This window comes from Lepeophtheirus salmonis, chromosome 2, assembly GCF_016086655.4.
Source record: "Lepeophtheirus salmonis chromosome 2, UVic_Lsal_1.4, whole genome shotgun sequence".
Taxonomy (NCBI): domain Eukaryota; kingdom Metazoa; phylum Arthropoda; class Copepoda; order Siphonostomatoida; family Caligidae; genus Lepeophtheirus; species Lepeophtheirus salmonis.
Window position 1 is genome coordinate 14613885 of NC_052132.2, and position 23724 is coordinate 14637608.

General features: G+C 29.2%; 1 protein-coding gene across 4 annotated transcripts in view; it reads left to right on the forward strand.

Annotated features, from left to right (window-relative positions):
- Positions 1-23724, forward strand: part of LOC121113874 (neurexin 1) — a 312301-nt gene that overhangs the window by 277939 nt on the left and 10638 nt on the right. For all 4 annotated transcript variants that reach the window (XM_071886617.1, XM_071886619.1, XM_071886618.1 and 1 more), the window contains 6 exons: positions 8015-8206; positions 9381-9524; positions 13840-14019; positions 14080-14235; positions 21185-21775; positions 22863-23021. In XM_071886617.1, coding sequence (XP_071742718.1) covers positions 8015-8206; positions 9381-9524; positions 13840-14019; positions 14080-14235; positions 21185-21775; positions 22863-23021 — 1422 coding nt within the window. The remainder of the gene's footprint in view (positions 1-8014; positions 8207-9380; positions 9525-13839; positions 14020-14079; positions 14236-21184; positions 21776-22862; positions 23022-23724) is intronic.

Here is a 23724-nt window from a genome sequence, read left to right on the forward strand (position 1 = left end):
CCGCCTTTTTTCCCCTTAGTATACCTTGTTCATTAATGGTCACATTGGATCATGTGATACGGTGTTGTGAAGGTGTGAATGTAAATTACAAACAGTTTTAGAACAGTATTCCGCTTGCTCAGTTTAGTCGTGTATTATTGTACATCGAGTATGGAGGTCTCAAAGGAAGATATTCGCCATATTTTACATTTTTAGAACCTGAAAAGGAAAACGCGTTGAAAGAGACCAAGAAAATTTGGGATGTATGCGGACCCGATACTCTTTTGGTTCGTATTGCACAAGAGTAGTTCGAACAACTTTTTTCCCTCTTGATTATGCCCTCTATCGTGAACAACTCGACTGTTTGAAGCTGGCGATAGAACAGAAGCGGCCAGGTTTTTTTTCGTAATTTTGACAATATCTGAGCTCGAACAATCAAATCTCGAAACATTCGAGTAATGATCATTAATCAAATTTCATTGAATACGACAATTAAAAAACACTTACCTTAATAAAAGGAAGAGTTGTTGATGTATTAAGCAGATAAATCCCATCCCATATTATGTGGAAATTCTCGAGCTTGTAAATTAGTATATTTTTCCCTTAAATATTCGCACTGGATCAAGTTTGAATGTTTTTCTTCGAATCCAATACTATTGATAAGTAAATAAACAAATAATAATCAATTATGCACACTTTTTAATGCAAAAATGATAGGTAGTTTAATTATCCAAAGTGTGACAACCTACTCAATCTGTACTTTTATCTTCATAATTGACAATTAACGTCATTTAAATCACTTTTTAACATTATATAATTAGACATAATCAAATATAAGAAACAAAGCTATGGACTACATGATTCCTCAAGATGTGAAAACATATGCAATTAAAAATTTCCCCCCACTCATATTGGAGATAGAACAACTATAATAAAAAATGATAGGAGCAGAGACATAATCATTTGTGAGCCTTTCAACATCACTGCCTTACATACGAGAGGTTAATTGGCTACAAATGTAACATTTATATATACGAGTGATTCCACAACAAAACGTCATAAAATGTATTAATTAAGTTTTTAATACTTTAATATGTGCCCAATCTGTTGAGCTCCCAAACTGATTTTCTACCATAGTGTAGCTTAGTTTACACTAATGTAACTTCTATTGTGAACGGATTATTGCCCAAAAATGTTTTGACAAACATACGTTTTGCTGGAAGAACATTTGATAGTATTTTAAATAGGTGTTGTTCATTTACAATGTGGTATATGTAACATCATCATTTAACCTGATGGATTAATCGTTTTGGAAAATACTCATGGATTGACAAATCAGCAGAATATCAGGCAAGAGCAGTGATTTACAACATATAATTGCCTGCTCTTCCCTGATATTATTCTTTTTCGTCAATCCATCTGTATTTTCCAATATGAATAGACCATCATGTCATACAATAATTAGTTGAATATGGAGAAGTGATTAGTGCTTCTTTCAGTAGAGTCGCTGTTGTGTTTATTTATTATTTAATTTATTATATTTTAAGTATTACAACGTTAAAAACGGTCAAAATTCCAGCTACATACATTCGAATCAAATACAAGTGTGGTGTGCCTATATTATGATCATTAATGAATAGAATTAATAAAAACATACTTTTCTGCAAAATAACACTAATTAAATTACCTGTATGACATGTCTAGCATTCGAAAAAAATATTTTATTATAATATCATTTTAAATTGAATTAAAATATACAATTGCATAAATCAATATATTAATATATTCCCAATCGTCCGTTTGGCAATCTTTTTTGGCTATGTTTCTTAAAACTAGTTCCTGTCATACAATACCATTGCACCATTTCCTTTGTTCTAACATCTGGCAAAGAAGATTTCACATTCTTCACAATAAAAGTTTCATACAACAGTCCTATTGTAATTGCGTTAAAGATGTCCAACTTTGAGCCTGAAAACTACGATTTGGGGATAGTATTAATTTTATCTAACCATTTAAAGAAAACTGCCGCAGAATTGAAATGAATACTTTTCAAACCTACGGTAAGCATTCTTTTGATAAATCACATTGCTTGAATGGTACCACAAATTTCAAAGTGGCAATACTCACGTAAGAAACGAAGAACGTGGAAAACCACCAAAAAGTTTAAAGACTACTGTAAACTGCTAAAACATATCTAAAACGTTAACACGGAATGTTGCAGTCAATAAATGATCCATTTGAATAGGATTTTGAGTGAAAAACGACCGGAATATCAAAAAAGACAACACAGAGTGATTTTGCTTCATGATAATGGGCAATCACACACAGGAAACTAGTTAAGAAAACGATTGAGACGTTTGGTATGAAATACTTTAATATTCAACTTGCTCGCCAGACGTGAAATGTTTCAAATAAAATACTATTTATCATTGATATAAAAAAACATGTATTTTCTATTTTTTAAAAGTTCAAGTTCTTTCTTTACACAGCTGGTATGCACGTTAACTCGTTAACGCTAAAAGTTGGTTAACTTGTTGAGTTATTTTGGCCGAATCTCGAAATTTTAAATAATGGTATTAATACTGATTATTTAACTAACATCGTAGTTTAAATCCATGTTTAATAATATTAACATTTATTTGATGTGAATATTAGGGATATATTTAATTAACTCTGAGTTCAATGCGGATACTTCCATATAAAAGCATTGATAACTTTTTCAATTATGCAAATTCGTAAGGACAGAAAAAAACTAAAAATCAAACAGCAATTACAGTTAAAAACAGATTAGTGTTTTTTCCAAAAAGTTATAAACTTTCCATTATTGTAACTTTATTAGAAATATAAGTTGACGACATAGTATGAAAATGAGCTTTAACAATAAAATGCACAATTTCTTTTTCATACAATGAAAAATAAATTCGTATTTTATAAAATGAAAACTCAGTACTTAACTTATACAAAATAAACATCAGTTCTAAAAATCCTTTTGGTACCCATGGAATCCGAGAAAAATTAAAGCTATTGCTTATGAAAGATGTATAATGACTCTTTCAAATATAATCAAATATTTAAAAAATAACCTTGTATTTTACAAATATGATGAGTAGTCATGCTTTTTCAAAGGTACTTCAGATAAACTTTTCATTGTTTATTTCATTTTATTTTTAATTTGTTTCTTTTTTTAATTTTTGAAGTGATAACCTCAAACTTTATGAACAACTAAATATCCAATGTAATGTTTGATTTATTCTTTATAACAAAGAAAGTTTACTCGATGTATAGCTCTGACGGGATCTGTTTTTCTACATACGATTTTGATGTTCATTTAATTTAGACAGAAATGAAATTGAATCATCAATCCCAAACACAAATAGAAATATAACTAAATTAAATAAAAATTGAAACCAAGTACTGAAAGGGATAAAAAATAAATAATTGGATTAACTGTTCTTTTTAAAATCTTGACTTTGCTCGAAAAAGTTTTAGATGGACTATAAATCAATTACATCCCCACTCCTGAAAAAATGTTTTTGTTTTTTAAGATTCAACACTTTAATCAAGGTTCTGGAATCGAATAATCACATGGGCACGATCCTACACACATTAAGTTCAAGAGAATAACTTTTTCCGAGCGTATTTTCCATGAGCTACAGCGGCGATTCAATAAGATTTTAGATCATTAATCATTTTTGAGGACGCAGTCATGATATGTTTCTTTTTTTATTTAAAAGTAAAGTGGATTGAAATTACAAAAGAAACATACATAACAAGAATGTTGGTAGACGGTTACGATTTGTACATATAAAAAAGGGAAAATCCTCGTGGGATTCATTCTCATGAATCCCTTTAAAGTTAATAATAAAAAAGGGGAAAGAAAGTTGACTTTTTGCAGATTTTTTGCTTCATGTTTCTTCTATACAAAGTGTTTAATGTAGTGAAAATTGGTATCTAAAAGAACGTTGACTATAAGCGTATTTATCTTATATCTGGATTTGACTGTACATAATCAATATCAAAAAGTCTTTCTTTCTTTTTTTGTTTTTTTTTTTGTTTTGAAAAAAAAATATATATACATATATTATTTGGAAGAAAGGCCATTCAAAAGATTTCCCGAAATCTATGTCAAAAATATACTATTTTCAAAATTTCATAATCAAGTGTACAATTATAAATGAAAACAACCATTAAAATATTACATCAATAAAAGAAAATCAAAGCAATTCAACATTCCCTCTCCCCAAATTATACTCTTATTTAGAGTTTTCAAAGGGTCTTGCAATTTTTCTTTGACTTAAGCTTGTTTCACTATATCATACACAAAGAAATATATAAAGGGGACAAGTATTTTGATTTAAATTCTGGCGTTAACAGCCATGGATGAAGTATAGAAGAGAAAATATAAAGAGCTAATTCAATCAACGTTCAATTATGAATGGAAAATAACAGAAACGTCTACAGCTGACAACAAAATACATTGTAAATTTATGTGTTATTGAGATAATGCGGTTAGAGCTGACAAGTTGGAAAAGAAAAGAGTCAAAATGGGTTTAACGAGTTAATAATCCCAACAGATTTCTTCATTTCAGAATATTGTTTTGGCTAACAATTTAACCAATTAACTCAGGTTTTATTATATCAGCTAAATTACTCTGCCCCAGCTTTATATTCAAGAAAATGGCCGCATCACAATTCTAAGTTGTCATCAAAAATAATTTGTCAACTCTAAATATGTGTTTGCCTATGTGCTCTATAATCAGATCTGAGTAAATCCCTACTGAGAGATTAAATTAATTTAAAAACTTTTTATTACATTATTTTGTATTTAAATAACTTTTTGAGAACTGGACAACACAAATACGCAACTTTCCTAAATGAACGAGAAATTTGAAAGGATATTAGAAAGCATTAATTTATAATTATAATAAACACACTGTTTTTAACTATTTGAATGATAGGATTAAGGAGTACCTGGCATTGCTGGGAATTATTTGTTAAACTATAATACAATGTTTAAATGTTGTTGGTAATATTCATGGTATGGCTAATTGAAAAAATTTCAACCATAGAAGGTAATAAGGACTTTTAGAAAAAAATTGGGGTTTTGTGTATCTGTTTATGAGTCTAAAAGAGAATTATATTTATAAAAGAATCTCAATAGATTTCTTGAGATCCTACAAGGACCCGGTTGATTAATTAACCTAAGTTAAGTATCGGTAGCATTTAGTAGCAAAAATATCTTTTTGATTTGAAGACATATTTGTTGTTAAATTGTTGGATTATATCTTGAAAAGTTATATTTTACATATTCAGATAAGTTCATTTAGTATTTTTATCAACAAAATTTTGAGATAAATATCATAATGATTGCTACATTTGTTTTTGGTAATTATAGAGGCAATGTGGATGTAGTCTAATGTTGCATTTGGAAAACTCAAATTTTGTCTTTCCATTAAACATTGAACCTTTGCAACGTCTCTACTGAGAGTTACATATAATAAAATAAAGACAATTACCGCTTCTCAAGCTTTCGCTAGTTATTCGTCTCAAAATAAATGGATACACGGTCAATATGACTGAGGAATTATAAATAAGATAGAGATATATTTGTTCTAGCTTTCATAAGTCGCCAAACTTGAACAGCAAAAGTAAAATTGACCAGTTAAATATAGGCCACCTCTAGTGTCGTGTCATTCCTTATTTATTTGGTGCAGTTCACTCATAGTAACGTTCCCATCAGTCCTTGGGACCAGTTCTTCGGGCTGTTGGTACTAGAACTGATAAAAAAAAATAGAAATAAAGTTTAGTATAGTCATCAAGGAACGAACTTCGTCAGATTGAGGACAGATATGCAGGACTGAATTAGAATTGACTGAGAATAAACTGAACGAGACTGCAGTCTTCAGTTCTAAATAAAAATCCACCCAACACTAGCCGTGGTGGCTTTCTTCAACTAATTCTCTCTCGGTAGACAGTAGTTATTGCACCTAAGAGTTAAACTTTTCCTATTCCCTTGCTATATTTAGAAAAACTATCAGGAAATATCGAATTCACATACTTCTTTTAAATTATATTCTACCTTTTTGTCTTAGAAGATGGAATATCCTAAAAATTGTCTCTAAAAGTTTATTAACATTAATATATATTCTACAAAATAATTATTTCTTATAAATCACTTTGCTGACCCTACTGGTGAGATGTTAAATCATTAGCCACGTAATTTCAACATGAAATAAAAATGGAAATGATTCAAAGCTTGATTCAAAGCAAGATCCCAAAAAAACATTTTTAATAAAAAAACTAATTAATAAAACTTTTACTATACGAGACATTTACCTTATCCTGATTTTGAATTGAACAACACTCTCGATTCCAGCTAGACTCTTGAATAGTACGGCCCCTAGGTAAATAATTTATACTTTTCATTTTTCATATAATATTGAGTAAAGTACTCACTCCAGACTACAAATAAACAGAAATAAATTAATAAATGTAGCAAGTAGATGGAAAAATCATATTTATAGGTTGTTATAAATCAATTAACCAATCTTCTGTAAAGGTGTTAAAGTAGGCATGTATTTAAAAATAATAATTGTTGCATAAGAACTCTATTGTTTTTACAATAGATGTCTTTAGATGTAATGTGTATCTTTTATTAAATAAGTACCATTAGTTTACGCAAGATTGCGTTAGAAAGAAGATATTTCATACTTATAAAGCTTGTTTAGACCGCTTTGTAATTGCTTGACTCATTATTGTTTAATCGAACGTGAAAGAGGGACATCGGAAAGGACCCCCCCTACCCCCTCCCAAATATGAAATATTTTGCTATTTTTCTTTCATAAAGGCGAACACGCCAGCCATGCCACTAAAAATGTGAATGGTGTTTATGGTCTTGATACTGTAATAGTCAATCATGTGCAATTTTAGTTTCATCAAATCTATTCCACTAAATTTGATGTCAAAGATGCACCACGCTCTGGAAGGCCAATTGTCGAATATGTGGATAAATTAATGGAAATTGTAAGGACCAAGTGTCATGTAAGCACTTTTTTTATTGCCAAGGAGATTAAAATGAATCAAACAAAAAATAATATTCAAAATCCATTAAAACTAATGTATTTCCTTTCACTTTACCTTTAATAACTATTCAAAAAAAATTAAAAAATACTTAATATAAAATTCTAAAAAATATATTCAAAATTACAAGTTCACAGATACTAAATATACTTTTTTTAAACAACATCTTTAGTACTTCCGACTTGCATTAGGATGTGTACACCCTTATTCTTAAAAACTCTACCTCCAATGTCAAATATATATTTGTAAGAATATGATGCCCTGAGCTTTAGTAGTATAAAATCTTAGGAAGGTTTCCATTACTTACATGAAGTAGTCAACTAATTCTAAGATATTTAGCGTTCACTCAAAAATGAAAACTCAACAGAAAGAAAAACTTTGTACAAATTATAACTATTTCTACAACTATGACTACTGTATAAGCTTCCATGAATCACCAAAAACTCAATTTATCCTTTTCAATATCATGCCTTTTGCGTATATATATTTTTACCTTCATATGAAAAAATAAATATTATATCTATTTATATAATATCGTCTGATTTTTTAAATGACAAATCAAATATTTACTCTCAATTAATGGATGAAAAGAAAAAGGAAATGAGAAAGTTAAATGTTAGAAGAAAAGGAACAAAAAATTAGAGTCAATTTCATCTTTACACACAGTCCCTATAAAGTTATTTTCTTATTTTAAATCAAATTAAAAGCAATGGAATAAAAAACATATCATTTAATCAAATATCTTCTTTTATTTCATTTTCTCTTTTCAGTAACTTGATGCTCTCCTAACTAATTAATTTGGGGGAATAAAAAAATTAATCTAAAGTAAGCCTCTTGCCAAATAGATATAAAAAGATGAAATACCCAAAAAATATGTCCAAATAGTAGCAAGAAAAACGATTTACCTAATTACATTAGAAATGTGCTCCTAACTTATAAATATTTATTCCCATAGGAGAATCAAATGGTTTAGAGCTCCTGAATAGCCTTTATGTAGGAAATATCGATCATCTGGACATTAAAATTACTCCACCACCCTCTATTTGGTCTGCTTCTCTCAATAAAGGATTTGTGGGCTGTCTACGGGATTTGGAAATGAATGGGAATCACATTGACTTGCATCATTTTGTCAAGCATCAGGACTCTGGTAAACGAAATTATTTTTAAATATACGTATGCCACAGCCAATATATCGGTGAGCCAATCATATTCGCTGTTTAGGAATAGTTGAGCAAAGTTGGCGATTATGAACGATATTTTTGCCCGTCAAAAAAAACGAAATATACAAAAAAAAATTGCCAAAATTATAACGAGGTTAAAAGTTTTTTAAGTTACCCGAAGGATGTATGGCCATTTTTGTAGAGTTTAATTTCCTTTCTCAATCTTAATTAATCTTATCAAGCCGTCTAATCAATGCATGTAATTGATGACATGAGACATCACTTTTAAACGTTTTGATGGGCATCTCTTATGTTTGATAAATAAAAGCAATTAAATTATTATCATATATGACCATTGGCCACACGGGCCACCAATAAAAACACATGCATATTTTTTCTAATCTACAATAAGTCCCAAACAGCTTGAAAATTGTTGTTGGATGTAGTTATCCAAAATCTTGGCTTAATAGCTGTTTTTCCTTAGTGATGATGGAAATTACATAGTGCTTTGGTTTTTATATAATTAGTTTTACTAGAATTTCAATGGTTAATTTGAATATAAAAAAAAAGTAGCCAATGTTGTTGGTTTTTCTTTCCACCAAATAATTGGTCTTGAGACATTAATATCAATAGGTCCCTTGTAGTTGTAAAAAAATAATCAATAAATGTAGGAGTAAAAATAATTATGATAATTTCAGTTGGAAATCTGCATCAGACTTTATCGATGAAGACCTTTTTGTTTTGTTCTCTTATTTGTTGTATGTTGAGCTATAAATTGCTAAGAACAGAAAATACGTAAATAATAGCAAAACTGTGTTTCTCAAACTTTTTTCATTTTGTATAGCCTGAGAATATATCAAGGGCACTACGTACCACCATTGTTTATATCTTTTGAAGTTTGATAATTTTTACTAAAGGTGGTTTAAAATTTTTTTGTTTATGAAATATATATTTATTGAACAGAAAAACTATATTTTTGAATAAAAACTCCCCTATCTGCATATATTCAAACCTCGGTGTACTACAGTTTGAAAAACTACTGCTCTAACATAAGCAAGTTGCCAACTGAAGTGTTTTCTATTATTTTGTAAATACCTTTATTTATTAGAAATCTATTAATACTCTATAGAAAGGTTTTAATGATTTTTATACTTCTTATAGGATCAATCCTTACTTCATGTCACATAACACCTCCAAAATGTACGAATCGTCCCTGTCTCAATGGTGGAGTTTGTGTGGATGGTTGGGGTCGATATATCTGCGATTGCAGTTTGACAGGTTTTAATGGTCCCATTTGTGGAAAAGGTGGGTGTTTGTTTGTTCATTCTTTTGAGGTTTGAAAAATCGTTTCATCGAATAATTTTTCAATAGATTGTTTCTTTTTTTTTATTTATTCTTAAACTATCATTAGGTATTATTTTTTTGGTATAACCATGTACCCTTAATAATAAAACTATAGAAAAAATATATTTATTATTTTATTACGTCAAAAAATCTTATAACATTGACGTTGATAAATTATCTGAATGCCTCTCCTACATTAGACTGTTTCCGAATGCAGTTGCAATAGACAGGGAAAAACTAAAAATAGACGTATATATTATCCAGCTTGTTGTTTAAAAAATGACACATGGTAGGAAGAATTATGTCAGCTCCCTCTATGTTATTTTTTATAAAATAATATTATCATTAAGGAAGTTGATTATTTTTGCACCACTCTCTCTATCTTTGTTTACAAACGAATATAAGTAAACAATGTCCATGCCCCATTGAATTACAATGAAAAATAGTATTTTCTCCTTATTTGGGTCAGTCTAAGATTATCTACATAAATAATATTTATGAGATTATCTTGATATATACAAAGAGCATTCTGATTAAAGATGTAAAAATTGTACTCTTCCAAAACCCTATAATAACGTAAGGGTTGCATATAATGACAACTGAGTTTGAGGGGTAGTTTAATATTTGTCTTGTTCGGTTTTTCTAAAAATTTAGACTTTTCATCAGTCAACTACTAAAAGAATATCGCTGAAATGTATTCATTTATTCCCAATCTTTTACTCAAAATTAAACTATTTTTATTAACATTTTTAGAAATATTATTTATCAATATTAGTTTAAACTGACCAGAAACCATTTAGAATAACATTGCGACTGTAATTTTGAAACAGTCTACTCTACATACATAGCACAGAAAAATACTCAAGAAAAAGAAAGCCCGAATATAAATCATGAAGGGAGATCAGATCAAGAATAAACCACTTTTATTAATACTAAAATGACAAGGGTATCATTTATGATACATTTTAACTATGCCGTAAAATATTATCTAATTTTCAAACTTGATCCTTTCAAAAAAAAATTATATTCTATAAAGTATGTTAACACTTTATCTAAACGCAGTGTTGAAGTAATAGTCTTTTTTAATTACCCTACCTTAGCGGACGGTGGAATCATTTAGCAAAGTCCGATTTTTACTTATTGAAGCATGTACCCAATTAATTATTTTATGTTTAACAGCATGTTTATCCTTGTACCGTAACTATTTTAGACAAAATAGACTCAAAAGTTATCCTTCCACGTTCCTTTTTGATACCAGCAGTCCGCAAAAAAAGTACTATATCACCATGGTTCTCTAACTACTATTTGTTAAAAATAAATTTGGTATGGTCATTAAAACTTTTCAAGAAACTTTTTTGGCTAATTTACTAGTATATATGAGGACTTCAACATCAAAGTAAGCATTCTAGAAAAAATGTGGGATGGATTTGTATTGTTCAACTAATTATTTTCCATAAATTTTTATACAATATTCTTATTATCCCTACAGAGGCCCCCCGTTAATTCAAGTTAGAAATTTACAGTCACAATAAAATAAAATATGGTGCCCATGATGTAATTTTTTTTCGTCATATGTGGTGCCTCAATATAAAAACTATCTTGAATAATAATCACAATAAGGAAACAATCTCAATTTATTCTTAACTTCGACATATGATAATTTTATAAAGCTGAAACATTTTCCTTGATTGGCCAGCATCGTTTTTCTACTGATGTTGGATCTTTTATATACCAGCAGTCCGTGAAGTTAGTTTTTGATAATACCCTCATTCTAGGGTTAAAAGTCATTCAACTTCAGTGAGCTAAGTATGGATTTATTTACTTTTATCAGAGTTTTATTTCCAAGTGATTGACAAGCCTTTTATATATTCTAAAATCTACTACATATTATTGTAAACAAACTTTCTGGATGCTTTTTTTATTAGTATTCCCTCTTTCCTTTTTGATCTCAGGTATCATTGGTATGCATACAAATATGTATAGTTTCTACGTATTTTTCACTCTTCTGATCTACAAACATGTATTTTAACACATATCTTGGTGGTCAAGTCACCCCTTCCCCCTAACACTAACTTTTACCATTTCATTGAATTATTGATCTCTCAAATAATAATAATTGTAGTCTACATGGTTTTCATTTAATTTTTAAGGATGAATATTAGACATAAGGAGATACATATATTGCCTGAGATGCCTCATCGGAATGAAGCTCCGTATTTCATTGGAATCTTTTATCCTACTTTCACTATAGCAAGTTTCTCCTACAGTCGTACTACATGTCATACGTGTAAATGAGATTTTTTTTAGTGACATTAAAAACGTACAATTTGCATCTATGCTCCGTCAATACAAAAGCAAATTAAAAGTATTTTTCTCATAATTGAATCTGGGCTAATTATTTACTTCAACGAAATAATCATCATAAATAAATGATTATCATTCCACTTCAAGTTGTCGAATTGATTGTCATAATCAAGGAATGTGTATTTCAAATGCCATATCGGCACCAATAACAATCCCTTGACCTTTAAATGCTTCTTTTTTTTTTTTTTTTTGCTCTAAAAAATTTTTAACTTGTGAAAAACATAGAATATGAGTAATATAAAGTAGAAAAATGGTTTTTGGGGAAAAGTTATATAATAATTGAACAAAAATAATTGATTTTGCAAATGTGCAACAAATTGCATATTTTGTACAAAATGCATATTTAAATTATATATGAAACAAAAAGATATTAATTGACTGAGACCTTACAAACATAAATACAAAAAATATATTTTACGATGCAGGCATGAAAAGAAAATATCTTATTGTTTGTATAGTATCAGAATATATTTTTAAATAATATAATATTAAAATAGTAATGTAAGAAAACAATTGTGATCGTTATTAAAGCAAAGTAGGTACTATACCATATTTACTGCAATGTACATGGGTCATTAAAGGACATCCCAGGATCTTGCATCTTTGTCTCTTCTCATTCCAATTCATGAAGTGCTCAACTCCATCCAGTCTCACTTATTTCATGGGAACATGAAAATTTGGACCTCCTTCCTTCCTTACATCTCACATGAGCTCAGTCGTCTTTTCTTTCCAAAGGATTGTCGCATTTTGTTTTAAGATTTTGGAAACGCATGGCATATGGGCTCCTTGTTTAAATGATTTCATTAAGAGAATATCAGACAGTACACTAGAAAGCTATATTATAAAGAAGTGTAGCTGAAGAATATTTATTTGGCTACGTAAAAACTATTTCCCTTTTGAGATTCCATAGTTGACTTACTTAATGATTTTTCCTCTTGAAGTAATTGAGCAATTTTTTCTTCTCTTTGTAGAATGTACCTTGTTTATTCAGTTACAAGGATGAATTCATGAAGGTTGTGTACTGTTTAGTTAGTCATAGAATATTTAATTAATGTACCCCAAACGGAGAAAAAAGTATTCTTTTATCCACCTCAATTAAGGTAAAATTGATCACGTGGTCATTATTTATCCGCTTGAGTGATAGCTTTGATGTGCTACATTAAATTATTATGAAGTTGGGAATATTACAATAAAGATGATCAATTACTATTTTGCTTTCCTCATCAATACTCCGACTAGTTATTTAATGAAAAATACATGTTAATGTTCCTCACATAGAGAGCGCTCTGAAAATTCATGAAGAACTAGTTGAAACAACAATCTATAGACTGCCAAATCACCTTGTAAATAATATATTTTTATTAGATGGCTCAGGCCCAATTGCTCATTTATTTCCTTCATTTCATAACTGTTCTGCTAATAGTAAAATAGGAAATATAGCCTTTTGTTGGTCAACAAAAGGAAGTAGAAAAAAGATTGCATATTCAATGTACATGTAGAGTATTTTGACCAATATGTAGAAGGAGTCGCATACTACTTAATATACTTAAATGGTCAAGACTGAGAATGTTTTTTTTATCATTCAAAACAAAATATATATTTTGCAGACCACTTATTAAGTCTATTGTCTTTGCATCTAATTTAAGTACCCTTGTTTAATCAGAGTGAGCTACCATGTTTAATTGTCAGAAAAAAGAAAATGTCGCATTGCAGAAAGAAAAAGTACTATAGTCTAATGCGTATTGAATAAGAAGTGATCCTCTCTAAATACATATTAACATAAACGTGTCTTTTAACGCCCCCCACCTTCTTTCACATTTCTTAAAACAGTTTCTTTTAGAAATGAATAAATTCCATAGTTTTAATATTTTAACAAACCATTGATTCTTTTTTTTTTTTTCTTTCTCCATAGCTGCATCGATTCTTCAATTTGATGGAAGTCAACGTCTAAGCATATCTAATCCTGGGGAGGGAGCAACCGAAGCTGAAAACATTGTTCTTCGCTTTCGAACTCCCAAGGCTCATGGATTCCTCTTTGAGCTACGGGATAATAATGGAGGAAATACAGCGGACAAGTTAGAGTTTCTCTTGAGTATGTTCATTTATTTTTGAATATGCACATGATTTTTTTAATAATATACGTTCAAAATAGTCGATGGCAAAATTGAAGTATTTCTCAAAATGGGTCTCACAGAAAAAAAACTCATAGCTGGTAATGACCTTGGGGATGACAAATGGCATAATATTCATTTTAAAAGGCGTGGAATGATACTTTCACTGGCCATTGATGGAAATGCTCCAATACTTGGTAAGTGTTTTTTTTTTTTTTTTGTAAATACGAGTATATTACAGCAATTAATAAAATTTACCCTTTTTCAAAAACCTTTTGATATTCAATTTGATTTTCATATTAATAATTTTATTTTAAGTTCAACCCTCTTTATTGATTTATTCGTTTGAGTCAACTTTTGACTAAGAAAAAATAAGTAAATAACAAAAATATTAGTAATTTTTTTTTTTTTTTAATTTCATCGTATTATTGAAATATAGTTTTATATTTTAAATGCCACCATCCAATGCAAATGTCATTTAAAAGACAACAAATCAAAACACTAAAAAAATTTGTTTCAAAAAAATTATACCTCAGTTTTTACACCAAAGAAGTGCATCTGAGGTGTAAATAGTGGGACATATGCGTTGTTTTCTTATATTATTACCGAACAAGCGTGGTGATGTCTTTAGCAAAATATTACAACTCACTCAATGATAATATTAGTTTGTAAATTTTTTGTGTCATATTTATATGAAAACAAATCTCCAGACAAATATCTACAAACAATCTTCCAATGGAAATCCATATTTTTGCACTTGAAAAAAACAACAACAAAACTACAATTTTCACAAATTTATTTTTTTACCCTTAACTTTTTCAATTTGGAATAGCTTTAGAAAATGATTTTATTCATATAGTTGTTCTTTGAGACGCCAGTCACTTTTCTTATTTATAACTCAATCCCCAACCTAATCTCTTTGAGCTCCAAAAACAATTTTCATGTTTTGACTATAGAATAAGCCTCCCTTTTAAGAACCCCCTTCCAGAAAAAAAAAAAAAAAAGTAGCTTGTCTTAGACACCCATGCAAATTCTCAGAATCCTAGGTCCAGAGGTGTGAGCATCCATAAAAGAAACATATCTAAACTCTACTATTTATGTAATTACAGATTATTTGAAAATTAAAAATGTTATTTGGGTTGCAAGAAAAATATAGTAAAAAGGAATGCCTTTAATTTTTTTTCTTCCCCCTTACTACATAGAGTCACACTACTTTGCAGAAAGATATTTTTTTATCCTCATCCCTTAATAGGATTCCATTTATTAAATATTCTTTGCTTCTAAGAGGTATAATTCAACTGTATTTTCAGTAAACAAATATAATAATTAATTACGTTTATAACTAATAAGGTATGTGCCCTTCAAATATAACTGCAACGTAAGGAACATAATTTCTTACAAGACTAAGGGAGTCACAAAGGTCAATCGATGAACATAGTATTATTTTTATCTTTTTTTAATTTAAAACTTTTATAGTTTTTATGAACGTGACACTCAAAATATTGGAGCTTGAAATTAAATAAAACATCTGTAAATTATGTGCATACTCTGCTTAGGGCTAACTTCTTTTTTATATATTTTGTTTGACTTTGCAACTTTGTTTCTTAAGAGTAGGATATATACATATGTATTGGAAAATCAATTAGTTATTATGGATTAATCAAAATGTGAAAATTTTAATAGGGTCTAACCAAACTAACGAAACATTCATAGTTAACAAGATGGTGCAGAAAATTTGAGCCCATTTTTGCCGGGACTCTAAAATATTATACATATTTCAACTTTTCCCTATTTAAAAATATTTTTTAATTAAAAATTTGATCTATGTATAAGAAAACAAAATTAAAAAAATTGCTGTCAAAATTAGATAAAATTTGATAACACCTACATCTATTGAAATTGTATTTTTTTTTTTAAAGGAATGTAAAAATTTTCAATTTTGTACACGACCTCCCTTATTATTTTAATATTTAATGTAATAAGATAAAAAAAAATATAATTAAAAAAATGAAAAGTACTTGTCACTTTCAGCCGTACCATTTTTTAATTAAATACCATGAATGCTACAGATATGGATTTTAAAAATATTCCTATACTAAAAAAAAAGAAAAATATAATATTATCTACATCATTATGTGCGTTGCTAATAAAAAATATTTTATGGATTGAGATATTCAGTGTTTAAAGTAGTTTAAACATCCCCATCGGCACTAATGGAAACCCCAAGTAAACAACACTATTAAAAATGTGCAATACGATCAATAAACTGTACTTAAAAAAAAGTATTTTTCTTATTTGTACAAATACCCCATAACATCATACACATATAATTTATATGATGCCTGAGTTTTTGAATCCTTCATTAATTAATTTGACATTTTTTTTTGGGAAAATGCATGCAATTAAAAAGATCTGTATAATACAAATTAACAAAATTTTACTATTTCTAACGTATGATCTCTCAGTATTACAAAAATATTGTCCAACTGAAAAAGGGCCAAAACCCCGTGTTTTATGAAAAAATTACAAATACAATCTTAGAGATACCTTTTGCTATATAAAAGTTTCTCAATTATATCCGACGGACTTCCTTGATTACATTAATTACAAACCATATTATAATATAAATTCTTTCTTTTAATGTCAAGTCAATAAGTGATCCTAAAAGTAATAAAAGAATCATGAAAATTCGAGGAAAAATGGATACTATTGATCTTCAAGACACAAGCAAAGAAGTTCTTGATAAAAAGATGCATTTGTTCCCTCCTTCATATGAAATATTCATCTCAAAAGCAATAAAAAATATGTCAGATCCCTCCTGAAGAGTAATTGTATCAATAACAAAATCCTAGTGGACATATTGTTTATATACATATTTGTTCCATACTATATATTTGTTTGTTCCATCCTCCAAGGGATCCACTTCTTAGAAGATTGAATGGAATTTAAAAAATTGCACGGAAATTCTATTGTAATAATATTACTCACACTTGAAGGTACTCCCTTAGAGGATGGAACAGACAAATATGTTTAGATATTTGTGGTAAATAATATTAATTGAATTTATAATGTATTATAATTCATTATAAAGTTTGAACAAAAAAATACGGGCAATTTTCCTAATTGGCAATTTTACACCATGGCAATTTTTTATAGCAATCTTCCACTGGCAATTTTCTGCAAGGCAGTTACCCTGGTACCTCCTTAAGCAATTATATCATTGTAGAACTATACTTTCATTTATGGCCAAAAAACTGATTTAAAAAATAAAAAATTTCAAATTTTATTCAATAACTCAAAAACATATATCTAAAAAAAAGTTAAAATCACGGGTTGGAGTGGGGTGACACTCTTTACAAATGGTGTATTATTGTTGAAAAACATAGGATATCACTTCATCTTTATGATTATTTAGATAATGAGTTTAGAAATATTAAAATACAGGCCTATTGAAAAAATAAATATATATTCTTCCCCTAAAAGAGCTTCTTAGAAATATGTATCAATACTTTTAAAAAAGCTGTTATTCAACTAACTATAGACAAAAAAAGGACACAAAAAGTTAGTTAAATATCACTCTTGAAAAATATCGTCGTGCATTCAATGTAAATTAAACTATTTATTAAAAAATCCCTTTTCTATTTTTAAAAGAAATTAAAAGGACCCAATATTTCATTTTTTAAAGTTACCACATATTGTAGTCAAAAACATTGGATGAAACTCTTAGTTTTGACTATTTGCATAGTGACTTTAAAAATATAGAAATGAAGACCCTCAAAAAAAAAAAATCCCAAAAAAGTAATTTAAGAAATAGATGGAGATAATTATTTTTTTAAATAACCATCATAAATATTATCAACTGTCCTAAGTTACAATCACTGGTACAATAGGATGTTTCTTACACATCTGCAAAAAGAAATCCTTATGTAAAAACAACATTTGTTTGATTGGAAGAAGGAGTGAGTTTTGTAGAAATAACCACATTGTCTGGATTGTCTTGACAGCCCGACATGTAACTAAATCTAAAAACATACATACATAGTTAATACCCTAAAAGTAAAGTGCTTATAATTAAATAAATGAATTGGGAGGAGGAGAATAAAAAAAGACATGGGAGCCTTGCTCCCTATGGGATGAATAATTACAAACAGTTTTCTTATTTATTATTTTAGCCTCTTGAAAGTCTTTTGGTATAAAAAGATTTTTTTTCTCTTTTTTAGCCTCAAGGGACTTTCTATATATGTAATAATAAAATGATTGTATGAATAGCTCATTCTTATGCATGAAAATGACATTACCTTGTTTACGCGCCCTACTAAATAGGTACAATAATTTGCTGAACAGTTTTAGAGTTGTTGTTTTTTCCCTTAGGCTTTCAGGCATATAAATATGCATACATTTATTATAAGTATTTATATACTATGTACGACATTACATTTAATTGTTAGATATAATCCTACTTATTAAGTACATACTTACTTTTTCAATACCGGGTGGTGCAAAATGGATGTACCACTAATCAACGTGAGCAAAATTTTGCTCCTCCTGAGTATAAATGAAGTCAGACGTGATATATTACTTAAAAACATTTATTAAGCACACAATGAAAACTTTTTTTTTAAATGAATTTGACCTCCATTGCTCTCAACGACGGTCTTCAAGAGGCCACGGAAGGTGGAGCATACTCTGGTAATGTAGTCCTTCTCATGAACTTCGAATCCTTCTCCACTGAGGACTTCAGGTCGGTGACACTGCTGTGGCGTGATCTGCAGGTCTTGGACTCGACTTGGAACCAGGACTTACGTGATCCCCCTGGTCTTCAAGATCTCTAGGTAGTCGGGCAAGAGGTGTTATGTCATCCAGCAGGATGGGGCACCCGCCCACCCATCTTGGATACGTGGCGAAGGTATTCAGAGGTGTCTTCAAAACAAACAATATAATAATGTTTTTGTTACGTCGCTAGCCTCTTTTCTGATTTAAAAATCTGATGAAAAAAATATCATATATGTTTATATTTCCACTGGTTAAGTTGGCATTTTCATCCCTAGCTAATGATGTATAAAATGGGCAGGTTCATCTTATTTTAATAAATGCAAATGTTACGGCATTGTAAATCGAGTTAATTGACCTGCAATCAAATAATGAATTAAAGAGCCAGTTCAATTCATAATCTTCTATTGAGGTCTATATTAGCACGGCGTAACTTTACTAACACAAAAATGTCCAATGTATTTGTTGTCGGTTGTCGATTCTCTCATTTTGCTTCATACGTCATGGGTTTTTATAATGTATTCTTTTACATAAATAAAAAATAATAAGCATTTCTATAATTATGCTCAGTTTCCAAAAGAACAGGAATACAATTTTTTGCTGATCCCTCGTCGTTTATATAATATATATATTGAATTTTATTACTTATATAAAAGAATTTCGACTATCGTATAGAAATACAAATTCTTAACTACACTTTTAATAGAATATTATAATACAGTATCGAATAAAATACTCTGTCGATTTTAATATTATGAAATAAGTACAGGTATAATTCATTTTAAACATTCTGAAGAAGTAGCACGAGGGTGATAGTTTGGAGTACGTAAGAGATATATAGCAGTTGGTATGATTGACTTACTTGGCTAACTACCAGATGATTTCCGGCATTTTTTCTGTTTCTTTTTGTAGGAACGGTTTGTTTATAAAATAAATGTAACGACGTGTTACATTGCCATCAGGTTTTGATTTCTAACAACAATCAGGTCTTTGTATAGTGGAATGTTAGGATCCACATGATTATGTGAGTCTGTTTTCTTGGAGGAGAATGTGAGGAAAAATAAATAAAGTACTAAACTTACTCAAGATCACTTAGATCAGATAGTGAAAATTAAAATAGGTAGTGTGAATGAAAACTTTTTAATCAGAATGCACAAGCAAGTTAGAGTTATAATATGAATACATGAAAATAATCAAACGACAATCAACCCCCATAGTAGCTGCAGATTTTTTTTCCAGAGAGTTTAATATTTAAATTTTTTTCAAAAATTAAAATTTTTGGATATTAAAAAAAAAAATAAAAAAACCATAAAGCAAGCATCCTTTCCTCAAATATATATATATATTATTCTGCGGACTCTCCTGGGAAAAGGTAGACATCCAGAAAGCTTTAATGTATTATGTTTCAAAAAAGAAAAAGTATCTTTGCAATATAAATTATCATACCAACAACGATATGATATGTTCTGCTCTAATCCCATGTTACTTCTCTATGGCGTTTATCAATCCCAGGGACAGAAATATTCGTGTGCGCTATCATATTTTTGCTTCAAATTCAATACAAATTCTTCATTTATCACTTACTTCATGTGGCCAATTTTAAGGTGGATGATACTTAATTAGTTTTTGAGTTATTAACTCATTTTTGACTTAATTATTGAGGTTTCAAAAAGGTTTTTCATGCTATTTAATGATGATTAGGAAAAGGGAGTAAAATATTTCTTTTTGTCTTGTTCGATAATTACTCATTAATTTAGAAACAGTCTGTGGTATACAAAATTTACAAGACTTTTCTTGTACTATTATTTTAGATTATGTATAAAGTATAATAGTAAAAAAAAGTACTCAATCTGTGCACTGATGATTATTCCATCAATTTATTAAATCTATGAAACGAATAACTCTGAGATAGCTCTTCCTATGAATTTTTGCCCTGGGAACTTTTGTCTACATATATATAATGGCAAAATATATTTGAATATTGAATTAAAATCCCCACATTTTTAGATATTATCCGTCAAAAAAATGATCTACAGAGGAATTCAAGTGAACGAAAAACCATTGTAAGTCCGAAAAAATAAGTGCACGAAGAAATATTTATTCTATCATATATATATCTGAGCAAAGCTACCTAGATCAAAAATTTCCAGTGAGAATCTTCCAATCCCCTTTACGAATATAAGGAGCAATATTGTTGTTTTATATTGCGTAAATATCCATTTTAATGTTAGTGTGGCTACACTACACCACAGATATATACTTGCATTAGGATTTGAAGTAAAGTAAAGGAAGGTTAACATTAGGCCCATGAGTTTGAAAACTATTTTACACATTTGAATAATTTGGATTCTATTAACGTTGATCTTTTTTTTTTAGCTGAAGCCTATGGAAGTATGAGCACTCTTGGACATACGGTTCTAAATCTTGCCAGCCGCTTGTACTATACAGAGTCCCTCACCCCTTTCTCTGGACACATGCAGCAATTTATTTTCAACGGACGAGAATATTTTGAAATGATTCGTTCTGGAACGCTGGTATCGTCTTACTCTCTCACGGGAGTATTTTATGATGCCAATGATTCTGACGTTTACCACGATGTCACATTCCTGAGCCACCATACTTATATGGGCCTACCCCAGCTAAAAACATATGCAAACATTGATTTATATTTCCGACTACGAACACTTGAAACAGATGGAATAATTATGTTTAATGCGGGGAGAGGACAGGATTTCATTGCTGTGGAGCTTTCAAATGGGCATATACACTATGTTTTAAATTTGGGCTATGGTGTCATCAATTTAAGGGATAACTCTCCTCGGAAAATCAACGATAATAAATGGCACACAGTGTCCATTGGCCGACCCTCTCAGTTCAAGCATACCCTTAGAGTGGATACGTATCATTCATCTGCAAATTCCAAGGGAAATGAATCCAATTTGGATCTGGATGGAATACTCTTTTTAGGTAAGGAAAATATGATGAAACTTCAATCAATTCAATTTAATTTCATGTTATATATTATCTACTTTCAAAAGATTCCATTAAAAATAAAAGATCCCTATGATTTAAAATAATCCTTTTGATTATTCAGAATGACTGCAAATAGATTCTAAATGTTTAATGTATCACGTTTTTTCTAAAAAGCTACTCTATTTCGACTATAATTAAACATTTATATACTTGTGTACACATATAAACATGTACACTATGTTGAGCAACACTAAAAATTAATTTTTGAGTTAAGGTGAACTACAACATTTCTTGCTCGTGTAAATGGCATCATATTTTTTTGAATTCTACATGTTATAGTCTTCAAACCTCACTCCCATTCAAAAAGAAAAGTTTTTGATATTTAAAATTTTTTTGCTTTTTTTTTAAGAGGAGAAAATAAGAATTGAAGTACCTCAGGAAATAAAATTATGGAATCACGACAATTTATTAATTTATCTCTTTGTAGCATTATCTTACCTCAAACAAAGATATGTGTACTTAACAGAACCTCTTCACTGTAGGTTGCCAATAAAATCCCTTTTTGTGAAAAAGTAAAAAAATGAGGGTTCAAAGGCATTCCTTTTGATAAAAAAATATGATTCACAAAGTTTACACAACTTTTGTGAATATTTATAGGGGGCTAAAGTTTTGAAATTTTACATATTTTGGGGACAAAACGTGATTTTGTTTTAATATCATCCGTTTTCTATCAAGTTTCTTATAAATGTGTATGATAAATCATTTTTACGTGTCTAAAAGAACGATAAAAGTATTTAAATTAAGTGTAGCCTTTTTGCCTAAGCTACCTCTGAATATTCACAAAAGTTGTTCAAACTTTTTGAATCATACTTTTTATCAATAGGAACGCATTTGAACCCTACTCTTTAGTCTTCATTGTGAGAGGGAGTATTGTTGAGGATTGAAGAATCTAATATGTAAAAATAATAGATAGGTCCATTTCAAAATTATACCCGTTATTTATGTGTAATCGCACGATATTTAGATGTGAAAAATCACCTTTGGAAATACTTTGTTTGATGAATCCATTTTCGTTTACCAGGTGGAGTCCGGAAAAATATGTACAGTAAACTTCCATCAGAAATCATTTCAACATATGGATATCAAGGTTGCTTAGCATGCATTGAGCTCAATGGAGTTGCAGGGGATCCTATTAATAAGGCTCTTGTTCCATCGAATCAAGTTTCTAAGGGTTGTGAAGGTAAGAGAGGAATTATTTGATTATTCACTCTTTTTTGCTATTATGGTGATTTATATAGTTATTTTGAAGTTATGGACCTTACTCATATTATTAACTAATAAGTAAACTGATAAATGAAATAAAAAGCAATTGAAGTTGTAAATAGTAGAGTCATAAATTAGATTTATTTTCCTTTTTTATTGATTTAAAAAAATGACAAAAAAAAATATTATCTTTGAACTCATTTTATCTTTTTTTATGAAAGTGATGTTAATTACACTTTATTAACCTTTATTACTTTATTGGGTTATATTAATTTTTAACAAAAATTATTTTTAACCATCATTACTTTCCTGAAGTATTTGAAAACGTCAATTTTATATTATTCCCCGCTTTTTTTCTCTTCCTTCAATAGAAAGTTATTTAAAAAGTAGCGGATATACAAAGTTAAAATTAAGTATTATGTGGACATGAGTCAATTAAGTCTATTTGCTCAATTATGAAGGGTAAAAATTTAATTGTATTGAATAAAATACATTCAAGTTGCACTTTGATTTCAAAGCAGAAGGATGTTAGGTATCAAAGAATAATGTTTTTTTTTTTTGAAAAAGAGTAACTACTCGGCGTTTCTAAAAATCATCAAAGAAGCATTGATATTTATAAATAATAAATTATTATTTATAATAAACTAGGCACTCAAAAATAGTTTACAAGTCACATGTGG